Source organism: Sceloporus occidentalis, unplaced genomic scaffold, assembly GCF_023333645.1.
Source record: "Sceloporus occidentalis isolate IW3139 unplaced genomic scaffold, rSceOcc1.0.p SCAF_1, whole genome shotgun sequence".
Lineage (NCBI taxonomy): Eukaryota > Metazoa > Chordata > Lepidosauria > Squamata > Phrynosomatidae > Sceloporus > Sceloporus occidentalis.
The window spans coordinates 282239755-282253142 of NW_028316981.1; the positions used below are offsets into that span (position 1 = coordinate 282239755).

The window sequence follows — 13388 nt, forward strand, 5'->3', positions numbered from 1 at the left end:
TTTGTTTTTTAAATGGCCAGGTGCTACCTGTGGAGATCCAAGGGTGTGGTAGAAAATGGAGCATTCATTGCCCTTTGCCCCATTATTAGAAGAATAATTTCCTTTGACAGACAGAGATATTTTCCAAATTACTTGGGGGATAAAGATAAATCATGCAGCTGTTCTATTTTTTTTTTTAACTGATTGCTAATTCTGGCCTTATACAGGTATTCAGCTTCAGTGTCTTCTCAGTGTTTCAGCTTTCCTGGACAGTGAAAAAGAGCTTTCTAATTGTTGTTTTTCTTAGGGGAAATGTAACATCTAACATCCAGTGCTTGACAGATTAACTTTTTGAATTATAATTCCCAGAATCCCCAAGCCAACTTGGCTGGGAGATTTTAGTTGTAGTCCAAAAACGTAATTTTGCCAAGCTTTACTGTCATCACCAGTGTTTGAGTGGTATTCTCATTTTCCCCAGTTGTACAGTGAACAATCAGCTTTGTCTTCCTGTGTTTGTAATCTTCCACAAAGTCTTTGCCCCACTTACTGATTTTTTTAATGTTCCTCACAGGGGACAGCAGTTTGCACAGCAGATCCAGCAGCAAAATCCAGAGCTCATAGAGCAACTGCGGAACCATGTCCGAAGCAGATCTTTCAGTGGCAGCACTGAAGAGCATTCCTGATTAGAGAGGCATGCATCAGAGTGCTGTTTGCAAATTCCAAAAGGCATACTGTAGCTAGTAGCAAATATCACCATTGTAATTCTTCTCAGACATGAGGCGGGAAATCTTTTGTGTGTAGTCCTTCTTGTCTGTTGAAAACAGATTCATTGCACACAGATCTGAACATATCATGTATGTATATTGATGCCTTTGTAATTGGACTATAGAGAACTGTTGACTTATTAAAATCTCTGTGTAAACAGGACCATTTTCATATCAATGAGCCAACAGTGTGCAATTTTTCATTCTCTTTGAGAATTGAGTTTTTGCACCAACACACTGCACTTATATGACCCAGTATGGTGGCAGTGGAGTGGTGAAATAACACTTGATAGACCATGCAATCCTATATAAAAATTGTATACAACATATATTCTGTAAGGCAGACTCTCTCTCTCAAGCTGGAAGTTGGGCTCCTCCCATACAAGACTGTGGGAGGTGCAAACTGTTTTGCATGTCTAATTGGCAATAAATCTATCGACTAAAGATCCAAAGCTACTTTACTGGAATTGTTGAAAGGAAGGAATAGAATAATGGATCTGATTAGTGGAGCTGTTTCAGGCTGAGGTCATGTGGCAGAAGACAAAAAAGATAAGTGAGCAAGCAGGTTCAGAGAGAAAGGAAAGGGTCTGGCCTTAGGAGCAGGAACATGAAATCAGCGCAGGGTTTATGGGTATATGAACTAGGCAGACATTGCCGAGTTGTTTTGTTGGTTGATAAGTATGGTACATGTTGTTTTAAAAGATGCTATTCAACCTTCAGACACACTCATATAAAGGCTGCTTGGTCCAGCTGGCAAGGAGGATGCATAACCTCAATTTTTATTGTTATTTTACAAATGGACTGGTACAGCAATGCGTCTGTGTTGTGATGAATGTATTGAGAGGGGATGTGGAAAAGAAGTTATGAAAGCCATATTTTAAGACTTGTTGATTGAACAATGGAACCTCAGATTAGTTTACCAAATGGATAGGGGGCAGGATGAATTTTGAAGGGCTAGAGTTGTACAAGAGTTCAGACAGGAAAACTGTGTAGACTACAGAATGGGACAGGCACAGCTCTTAAGATATTTACTTTGTAATGGCACCGTGTTTTATATTAAGACAGGAGTTTTAAACTCATTGAATTATTATATTAATAGTTATCTGCCTGCTTACACTATCCATAACAATTGCATATTAGAAACTGTTTTAAGAATATTTGAGACAGATGAAATTTGGTATGTTTATGATGATGCTGAAGAAATTCTATAATGTATCTTGGATGATGTCAGTATTTTGTTACTGCTTTTGAACAGCGTTTCTGTTCTGGATCCCTTCTATTGTGTTTATGTCATTCCTTCTTTGCTGTATACACCTCGTTCTGTTTTTTCCCCCCCAAGTATTATATGAATAGAATTTGCTTATATATTTCAGCATGTGGTCATCCATTCAGTGTGACAGTTTAATTCAGAAAGTGTTTTGAGGGTCTATTGAGACACTAGTTCATAGAAGGATATTGTAGAATGTTGGGGAAACTGGGGGGGGGGGGACCCAAATGCCTGCTGCAATGCTGTTAAATTTAAGCCAACTACTTGCTAAAAAAATACCTCACAGTTGGATAGATACTTACTCTAAGTATATTTGTTCCCACTTATGTGTCCTTTCCAAAATGTACTCCCCCTGTCTCCAATAAACTTTCATGTCCCATGACTGTAAGTACCATTGGGGCCTATGTTATCCAGTATATCAAGCCTGTAATGCAGAAGCAGGAGCTTCTGAGAAAATGGAATGAGAATAATTAAGTTCAGAATACATGTGCAGCCTAGATGTCAAAATGCAAACTATTCAGATCACTAACAGAACCCAGATAATAGACTTTTAAATGCATTATAAATGGCAGTAGTTTACACTAGTTCCTATGGTGATAAGATAGAAATAGCTGGCTCATTTAAATACTGCCACTGGGTCACTGCAGCTGCTTGGATACTAGGAACGGAGATGCTATCTCTTTCATGGCTACTGCCTACAATCAGGTTACTGAGTATCTATTCAGAAGCCCTGTTTAAGCACCCAGGTAAAATGTCTTTAAAATTTAAAAAATTGGGCAGAATTATGACAAAGCACTAGCACTTTTACTCTGTAAGGTCAGACAGAGTGTTTCCCAACCAATGTACGTTTCAGAAAGCAACACTTTAGGTAGTAACTATTCATTCTCCATTCTTTCATTCTCAGTATTTCATAGATAATTAATGGATCAATATTGTGGTGTTTGGAATAACTTTAATAAAAGGAATTTTAAAAAACACAACACATATTTTACCGTTTTCCAAAAATTTGTCTGTAGTGTTTTCCTCTCATTCTTTATTTCACAAAGATAGTGACTAAACTACTGAGTCACTCTAAGGCCAGGGGAATATTGGAAGCTAACATCTAACAGAAAAACATTTGCACTATAGGTTGATATCTTTGTGATGACAGAAATAATCTTTGTCCAAAATGCTGTGTAACAAACAGACTTGCAGTAGAATCTTTGCGTAATCATACATTGCTGATTTCAGTATGACTGGTCAAAAAAATGAATTTCAAAAAATTATTTTAATTTCCTGCTCCACTCCATTTTCAGATGCCAGTACACCATCATGGCTTAGATACCTGATTACTGCAGGGAACAGGATGCTGGACTAGACAGGTCTTTTGCTAGATTACATGTTGAATGGTGCCACTTGCCAGCTCCTCCAGAGTCACCTGTCTCTCTGATTTTGTTTGTTGTGTGCCTTTCAATTATTTCTGACTCATGACAAACTTATCATGAGGTTTTCATGGCAGAATTCATTCAGAAGTGGGTAGCCTTTGTCTTCATCTGAGGCTGAGAAAATGTTACTTCGTCAAAATCACCCAGTGGGTTTCTATGGCCGAACAAGAATTTGAACTATGGTCTCCCAGTGTCCTAATCCAACACTCAAACCACTACATCATGCTGGTTCTCACCTTATGCACATATGCACATATTAGATCCCCAATTTACTAACCACAAAGTTAATATATACAATACAGACTTTGGCCTGAATCCTTTGATTAATCCCAAATAGATCAGACGCACTGAATCCGTGAGAGTTACCCCACATGCTGACTCACCATTCATTCAATAGGTCTCTTCCGGTGAGGGTTGACTAATAAATTCAGATCTTTGTATTCCTATGTGTATAGAATCTAGTTTTAAAATAGAGGGCATAGGAGTGGGTATTTAATGGGTGTCAAATTACGTACTGCTTTTCCAACCAACATCAGGTTATATGAACTGATTTGCACATTTCTACTGTATAGAACAGATTTCAGATTTTATCAAAGCACAAGTCATATTGCCAATATCATAACATGAGCAGCATAGAAACACAGTATACTTTAAACAGCTGTCTAATTGGACTAAAGACTTTATTTCCAAATAGATTAAAATACATGTGTTAGACTCTTTGTAATTGTTTTAGAACATTCTGAAAGATGACAGATTGAATTCAAGAGCTTCAGTTAAATAAAGAAGCATCCCTTCCCCCTCCCTGATAGATGGAGGCAACTGGGCATATTCATTACACTGTTATCAAACAGTTGGTCCAAAAATCCTGGCAGGAAATATTAAAGAGTTTTTCTCAGTTTTCTTTTATTTTTGAAGAAACCACACAGACTTGTGCAATATCATCGTACTCATATGTTCTCTTCAAAAAGGTGTCTGTCAATCTCAAACCAGAGACACTCTGAAATGGAAAAAGAAGAAAAGGATCAACACAGATTTGAAGCTAGCCTGAGACAGAGTATGCATCCAAATTAAAATAAAAACCACATATTAAAATAAAAGCCACATATTTAATTATGTATATTATGTACATATTAAGGAGGGGGATTTTACCTGTAGTCCCTGTACTGAGGACAGCAGTGTAAGTGTCAAGTGGAGGGATGATGTGGGGTGCAGTTTGCCCAGCTGCCTGCCAGACACACCACACCAGTGAATGGAACTAGTGTTGCACATTTCCAAAACCAGGTCCATGGTCCTTTCACTGCTGGATGAAAAACAACAAATAATTAACATAGATCTCTATTTTTGTTAAGCCTGGTTCACACCAGATTCTCTACTTCTCTATCATCCAAAACACACTGCAGAAATAATCCAGTCTGAGATCATTTTAAATACCCTGGCTCAGTGCCAGGAGATCCTGACAATTGTAGTTTACTGTGCACCAGAGCTCTGTGACAGAGAAGGCTAAATGCCCCACAAAACTACAGTTCCCAGAATTCCCTCGCATTGATCCAGGGCAGTTAAAGCAGTCTCAAACTGGATTATTTCTGCAGTGTATTTTGGGCCTATGCCATCTATTTTTCAAGTAACTCTGGACAGTGATCATCAAAAAAAGCATTTTAATCCTTACAACTCTGTGCCTTTCTGAATAATTAGTGCAACTCGGCAGAACGTTTTTTTTAACGATTTAATTTTTCTTGTATCAAGACATTGGTTGACATCCTTTGCAGTATTTATGATGTAGACTACATGTACAATCTCTTAAATTTTTGTACTCACATTTACTATTGTGGAACCATTACTACAATTATGAATGCCCCTTAAAAGCCACCTTGAAAGCCATACAGGCATACTGGCCAAAGAAGTTCAGTGACTTGCTCACCACTGCAGCCGAGCAGCAGCAGGAGACCGGATGTGTCATCCTTCAGCATCCTGCTTGCTTGTACTGCAGTAGGTGCAGTTGCCTGGGTTTTAATATGAATTTTAATTTCCCATGTGGGATATCAGCCATTGTTTTTAACCAGTGCAAAATATGCATTAAGAGGCTATGTGTATTCACAAATTATTCTTTTGAACATTTCTACAATACAGCTGAACAAATAAAGCACTTTTAAAAATGCTAGATATTTCCCTCTGCAGTGCATGGTAATACTGTAATAAAAATGTGGATCTGTACAATATTTTAATGCAGGAGCCCTGGTGGCGCAGTAGTTAAATGCCTGTACTGCAGCCACTCACTCACAAACCATAAGGTTGTGAGTGCAATACCAACCAGGGGCACAGGCTTGCATCCTTCCATAGGTCGCTAAAATGAGTTCCCAGCTTGTTGGGGGCAATTAGCTTACATATTGTAAACCACTTAGGGAGTTTTTAAGTGCACTGATAAGCGGTATAGAAATGTACTTGCTATTGCTATGCATCCAAGAAGTTTATTGAGTGAAACCTTTGGGGTATGTAATCTCTACAAAATTCTTGCACCTTAACCTGAAATAATAAGTCAGATACAATCCCACTGTAAAAGCCAAAAAGAGGGGAAAGAGTAATTTCATTACCTGCAGTTTGTTATTTTACATGTAATATCAAAAGGTTCTTCCAGGTTTACTGTATCTGGTATGGTCTCCAATGAAAGCCTCACATCACCATAACCGGGAGCCTGAGAAGATATTAGAAGTTTACCATAAATTATAATACTTGGTAACATGGTAGGATTGTCAGGTGAAATTCTCAAATCAAATGTAACAAGCATGAACTTCATATTTATTTTGAAATACTTGGAGTCCTCATTTGGTTTTTACAAATGGGGCAACTATAAATATATTGTTTTAATGATTCAGAAAGAGGGAACACAATTCTAGATGGTCATTATAGGGCTCTTCAGTCATTAGCCTTGTTGTATGTGCATAGTTTATTTTTGTTAAAAAAAACCCTGCTCTTTACTGTTCACTTGCACAACTCCTGATTATTTCAATAGAATCACATGCTGCTCATGGATTACGCTTTTAAGACAACTACATAAATCCACATTTCTTACAAGCTTTCAAAATGATATGTAGCAAATGTGTGCCAGATTCAGAGTATATTATGTCAGCAGGGAAACACTCATTTTCTTCTGTTCATAGGCTAATGGGCTAGGCTCCTTTTAAAATTTCTGTTTGTCTCATGTTAGCTTTTGGAGCTGTAGAGCTGTATAGTAGGAAGAAAATCAACTCATTTGAAATGTGCTGGAGAAGAATTCTGCAGATACCATGATCTGCTAAAAAGACAAATAAATGGGTCCTGAACTCCTCCTAGAAACCAAGATGACTAAACTGAAGCTGTTGTACTTTGGCCATATCGTGAGAAGACATGCCTCACTAAAAAAGACAATAATGCTTGGTAACGTAGAAGGCAGTAGGAAAGGAAGAAGACCACAGATGGATAGACTCAATTAAGAAAGCTACATCCCTGAGTCAGCAAGACCTGAGCAGGGCTGTTGATAATAGGGCAACCTGGAGGTCTCTCATTCATAGGGTTGCTATAAGTCAAAGTTAGCAATAATAAGTATGATGAAAACAAACACATGCTTGATCTGTGTAGGCACCAGCATAAGTATAAACAAAGATAAGATGAAGGTAATAACCAGCTTATAATAATAACAATTATAACAGCATAAGGTTACTGGCCAGCAAAACACCTTCACATCTATACACAAGAAAAGGAGACACTAACAGTTTGGGAACAGAAAGAAACCTCAGCATGTATCCTTGATGGAATGGGCAGAATAGTAATGATGCCTACCTTACATCAGATCCCACTTTTAAATGGATGAGAGAGCATGGGAGGAGGGTAGATTTTCCAGCTGACTAAAAGGTGACTGAAGGGGGTATAAAACAGAAGCCCTTTGAGCAGAAAAGCACCAGATTTTGCGTCTGGTAAACTGGTGTGTTTCTGGCTGCAGCTGCCAAGCAGTTGCTGATAACCCAAACTCCTATTCCATCTAAAACTTAGGAAGAACTTCTTGACTGTAAGAGCTGTTCTGCAGTGGAATAAACTGTCTCATGGGTGATGGACTCTACTTCTTTGGAGGTCTTTAAGTAGTGATTGGACACACATCTTTCAGGATTGCTTTAGTTGTGTATTACTGTTCTGCAGGGGACTAAAACAGATGGCACCTTTATCTTCCAACTCTGTGATTCTAATATTATTCTATTGTTTCTACATGTGGTAAGATATTCCTATCTTGATGAAGCCTGTTATTTAATACTCAACCAAATGCTGGTGTACAGATGAGGTTAAATAAACACACTAGGAGAGTGGGTGTAACACTTTGCTATTAAATTCTAATTGAGGTGTAAACTTGTGCCTAGGTTGATTTAAGGTCTATGTAAACTATGCCTTGAGGACAGTGTATTTATCTGGGCTGTGTTACTAAAATGCAACTTATTCTCCTGTTAATTTCCTGATAGATCAAAGCTTAAGAATACTTAAGAGGAATACCAATGTTGTTCTGACTATTGGGTAGAACTAGGTTTTGCAACCTTGGGAGCTTGGGTGATTAACATGGCAACTCCTAGATAATCTAAACAGATTCAGATCAACAGATATAAAGTAAACAACCTTCAACCTTCTACAAGATATAGGGATGGAGAAACTATACTTGTGTTAATAGTATTTCAGTTCATTTTAAGTTATTTTCTTTAAAGAGAATATTCTAAAACAGACTTACCATTCTTTGCAGTTGACTTGTCTGTAACCTTCCCTTTTCTCCCAAATTTGTCTTCCATACTATGTCAAGCTTCCCAATAACAGTTACTCCTTTAATAACTCCAGCTTTCTCTGCAAACTCCTGCTTAGGTTTGAGACAATATAAATACTGCCGTGTGTCCATGGGTTGTAAATATGTTCTTGTGCCAAATGTTGAGACACTAGGAAAAAAATGCTTCACTTAGATTATTTTTCAAATTTGGAGTTTGGGGCTACAAAAGCCAGTGCACTTCAGATTTATTTTGCTGTGATACATTCTGTTTCCATGTCAAAAGTGAATAAGATCTAAACAGGGTGAGAACCAGCAGAAAGGAATTATCTAAAAATTTTGTTAGCAAATTTTCACTAGATAGCAAGTATTAAATATGGTCTTTGAAAGCCTGTTTTTCTAAATGTATATTTATATTTATTATAAATTTTATTTCTGTTATAATACCCTAGATTACTTTCTAGAGAAGCTCTTTGATAAATATCAGCACTGAAGAAGCTCTTTAAAAGAAACTGCTATGGTATAAATATATAGCTTGAAAATGTAACTACAAAGAGGATTTCCTCAGATTCTAAGATAGGTGGACATCATGTATAGCACCACGGGATGCATCCCATATTGGGCTGCACGTAGGGTCTAAGCTTTTACCAACACACAGAGACACAGAAACAGCTGTCCTTCCCCCTTCATCTAAGTGCTCAGGGGTGGGTAGATTTAAACCTTCCCTGCCTACTGAAATCTAGTGGCACTACAGAGGGGCTTGAAGTGAAAGCCTCCTTTCTCCTTGTAACAGCCACTGAAACAACTTCTTCTCCATTGCTACTCGTGGCAGGAAAAAAAGTGGGAGTGTTGTCCCATCCCCTATGTTCTGCTGGAAAACAGGACATGGGAAGGATCAACATCTCAACAAACCCTGTTTCTCAGTAGGAAAACATCTGCCCACCAAACAGCACTTTGGTAAACTGACAGATACTCGGTTCTCCTGAAAAACTGCATGCTGAGGAATGACTCGTATTCTGTACCATTGGTTACAGGAGCAATTAAATGAACCAAGGTACCAGTGCTAATCTGCATCATGGCCTCTGAAGGTCACAGAAGGCCCATGGGTTGCTCATGCTTGTCCTAACACAGGACAAAACTCCAAAGAACAAATCATTTCTAGATTAGGAAAACCAAAGAAGAGTATGGATATTAAAGTTAACACCACACTGAAGACACAAACTGAACCAAAGAACATACACTGTCATCAAGCCATTTCTGGGTTTTTACTCTCTGCAGTGAGTGTCAATTAGAGAGAAAAGTACATTCTCATGCAGCAGGGATGGAAATCATGTGGTCATGTAGATGTTGTTGAGATGCAAGTTCAAGGAACTCTACCACAACAACTGATGAGGAATGCTAGGAGCTGTACTCTAGCAGCATCTGGATGGCTCCATAACTCCCGCCCCTCTTGTAGAGGGATGTGTCTCAAGCTGCTGTTTGCATTGACACAAGAAGGAAGCTTATTTACACAGAAGCACTCTTTCTACGTTGGTCAATATATTGGGCCCCTGCCAATGCTACACAGATGCAAGCATTTAGTGCATGTAATTAAATCACTACCCTATGCACACACACAAAAGGCATCATGTTGTTGTATGCAACCAGTTCTATATGTTACAGTGCCAACAGAAATTCAGTCACTGTGAGCAATCTAATCCAGATGCCAGGATGGGTGATTTGACAAAGAACTACATTCAGGGCCCATCATCCAGAGAAACTACATGCAAGAACAGTACCATCCATTTTGTATATATGTAGATACAACAGCACCACGCTGGTAGATTGTAGACAGAATAGTTTGGACATACAAATAAAGAGTCTTACCTGTCCCCACTTTGGCTCACTGTGTTTAATTCAAGTACATTATACATAATAGAAGGTTCCAAAGACACCTTCTCCATAAACATTGGAGAGGTTGTGATATTTTGAATTTGAGCTTCCAAAAAGACTTCATCAGTCTGGAAAAGCAGAGAAAATGCCTAAGTAAAAAGTAGTCTGAAATGATGGGTGCTCACAACATTTTAAATGTTTGAAAAACATTAAAACCACAAATGTAGTTAGTTTCATGCCTGAAAAATCAAAATAACAGTCATTAAATGTGAGAAAATCTTGATCCCAACAGAGAGCAATAGAAGCAAATATATTAGTCAACTGGAAGTGCTGAACAATGGATGTGGGATAATTTTGGAACGCTTTCCTATTTTAAGGTAAAGTCTCTGTGGCCTAATAGGACTTGCAAATTGAACTCCAAGGGTACATATCAACTCAGATTTTGATATGAAAAGTAAATAATGTTTCAGAAATGTGCAAGACACAATATAGACATGCCATGCTAGATGAATGATGCATCAGGCTACATACAAAGAAGACAAATGGTCATTAACAGGGAGGGGTTTTGTTTTTAAAACACCACACATGTCAACTGTCACAGGGGCTCAGATGCATGCTATGAACACTGGTCAGGACCACCTACATGCTACATCGGTGTTTGTTTTTTTCAAAATAATTTATCTATTTTCTCCTCCAAAAGGTATTATGCATGGAGCTTAATTCTTCCATGTCCTCAACAAGACATCTAGCAATGAACATTCAGGAATGAGTTAAAGAATTCATTGCAAGTAGGCTCTAAATTAGGAATGGCCTAACCTTTCAGAAAGTTGGTTCTATATCTTAAAGAGTGAATGATGGAAATTCCAATTGTTAGAAAAAAGATTGAACAATAGCCTGGGCCTCTGGCCACGATGCACAAAGTAATCCTTCATATGTCTACTCAAAAGCAAATCTCACTGAGCGCACAGGATTGCAGCCCAAAAATAGTCATCCCCTTCACTGAGAGAATACAGAAGTTTCTTGGCAATATGCTTATTTTTTCCCCCTGTATTTCTTTGTGCTGGAACAGATGGCCCATAAAAGGTGCCGTCAGGGTGTCATCAGAGTGCGGTGTTTACACGCCGCATGCTCTGATGATGCCCTGAAGCCGCCTTGGAGCCAGGCAGCCACCCACACACGAGCGGCTTCAAGACGCCCCGGCAGCATGGCATTTATATGCCACACGCCACCAGAGTGAGTTATAACCAGGTTCAATCCATGGTGGGGCAGGAAAAAACAGCTTTTTGCCAGCTGAAAAAGGAGTAGATATTTGCCGCTCCTTTTTCTTTGGCTGGCTTCAAAGTGGATTGGGACTGTGGCGTGTTTGCCAATCCGTCTTCGGAAGGGGTAGCTTCAAGCTGCCTCTTCAGGACCATCTGTTTCCCCCCTTAATTTCATACTCTGGGGAATTAAAATTGTACCAAGAACAAAATACAATGTTAAGGAGAATGGGCAGAAATATTAATGATTAGCATGCTTTAACTAAAAAGAAGTGATGAAAATGACTCTTGCTTGAGCCTTTCGATGGCTATAAATCACCAAGTGATGGTCATCAGTACTTTTAAAAATCACATTATCTCATGATTTGAACAACAGCAGTGTAAACTGCATGATGTCCCTTAATTAGGGATATCACCATGTGATTTTTGTAGCAGAGATGCATTATTCTAATGTTTTTGCCAGCAAAAGCATCCAGCAATTCAAAGCTGGAATCAAAACCTGCTGATGATCAAAGAGATGCCAGCATGGTAGGAATAAAGGGGAAAACTCTCACATCACATCTTGTAAGAAGCATGAAGAGTTCCTATGGAAAGGAAAGGTCCGCCCGCAAACAGGATGCTTACTGCTGAGAAAATGATAGCTCCTCTGTCTACCTTTCTCAGAAGAAAACTAAAAAAACGTTAATTTGGAACTGCTTGTTGAATAGCAGTAATAAACTAAAATAAATTTCAGCCTCTCAGATTTTATATTTAGAAAAGAAGATGCAGGACTGGTTCTGACATCAATATTAAGCCACAGTTCATTGTTATGAGAACAATGTACAATGAGACTTTGGCTCACACAATCCTCTTTCTTACCTTCTACAATTGCAAGGAAGCTTCAAAGGTTTCTACTTCTATTTTAGATAAACCACAGCATGTCATGTTGTCGCCATGCATAAAGAATTAAATTACTCTTGATCATTGCTACTGGAAACAAGCCAACCTCAAACCACTGTTTGTGGCTTGTTTCCACTAACTATAATTAAGATTAACTGGAGTTAGTATGATATGATAAACTGTGGTTATTCTAAACAGAAGTGGAAGTTCAGTGACATTTGGATATCTTGCTATAAACATCAAAGAATCCTAAATTGCTGTTATGTTTTCCAACACCAGGGATTGAAAATTTTGTAGTGTTATGGAAGAATATCCTGTAAATCCATTGCTTATATCTATGTTTTCCAAATCTCCCATCATTACATTTTTAAACTGCCACCATTAGGAAAAAATAGCAATAGCTAAGGTCAGAAAATAAAATAAAAACAAACAGCATAATGAAAAAGCAAGGTAGTTTACGATGATAACAGGATTAGGTTGGAGTGCTTCATGGCAGATTTGCTAGATTATTGTGCCACACACAGTTTGAGTTAAAATCACACTGGAATTTCACCATTAGAATCACTGTCACATGCATTCAAGAGTTCAGAAGCAGAGTTTTAATGAGCATGCACAAGAAAATGCAGGAAGTATTTGGCTCTCTCCTACCATCCAGTGTCTTCATGATACAAACAGGTAACAGAAATCAAGCCATGACAACATGAAACAAATCTACATGCAAACTGGGGTGTATTTCATGCTACCAACTCCACCCATCTAACAAAAAAAGATTCCCATATTCACACAATCAAAATATTGCGAAGGGTGTAAGTTATGTAAATTAAGGAATTTTGCATTCTGGGCTAGATACAAAGAATTGTAAGTAGAAGCTAGCAGACATAATGTAAAATGATGTGCAAGATCTTGACTTCTATCTTTTGGCAGTATATTCTATCTGACAAAAAATAAATACAGATATATTCAAGCTTCTAAAGGTGCAATAGATGTTATAATATTTTGGGGTACAACAAGATAGCCTTTTATGAGTAAAAGGTATTTTCCATATGTGGAACGACACTGCCTCATCCAATAGACCACTTCCAATTTCATGATTTCTTCTCCCATTTTTAGAAATGCATAATTCATTCACCTTGTTTAATTGTGCAATAGGACCAGGATATATGCAGGATCATGGAA

The 13388-nt window shown here is 38.1% G+C and overlaps 2 protein-coding genes across 5 annotated transcripts in view; one reads left to right on the forward strand and one right to left on the reverse strand.

Annotated features, from left to right (window-relative positions):
* The window catches only part of SGTB (small glutamine rich tetratricopeptide repeat co-chaperone beta), a 29961-nt gene extending 26971 nt beyond the window's left edge, over nt 1-2990 (forward strand). The window contains exon 11 of the mRNA XM_089495099.1: nt 551-2990. Within this exon, the coding sequence (XP_089351225.1) occupies nt 551-662 (112 nt within the window). The 3' untranslated portion in view covers nt 663-2990. The remainder of the gene's footprint in view (nt 1-550) is intronic.
* The window catches only part of LOC149323986 (trafficking protein particle complex subunit 13), a 35217-nt gene continuing 24786 nt past the window's right edge, over nt 2958-13388 (reverse strand). For 2 of the 4 annotated variants that reach the window (XM_089495090.1, XM_089495074.1), the window contains 5 exons: nt 10069-10202; nt 8176-8374; nt 6023-6123; nt 4584-4731; nt 2958-4431 (listed from right to left, as the gene is read on the reverse strand). In XM_089495090.1, the coding sequence (XP_089351216.1) occupies nt 4327-4431; nt 4584-4731; nt 6023-6123; nt 8176-8374; nt 10069-10202 (687 nt within the window). In that variant the 3' untranslated portion in view covers nt 2958-4326. Of the gene's footprint in view, nt 4432-4583; nt 4735-6022; nt 6124-8175; nt 8375-10068; nt 10203-13388 lie in introns of all 4 variants that reach the window. The other 2 variants (XM_089495066.1, XM_089495081.1) reach the window with 2 other exon arrangements.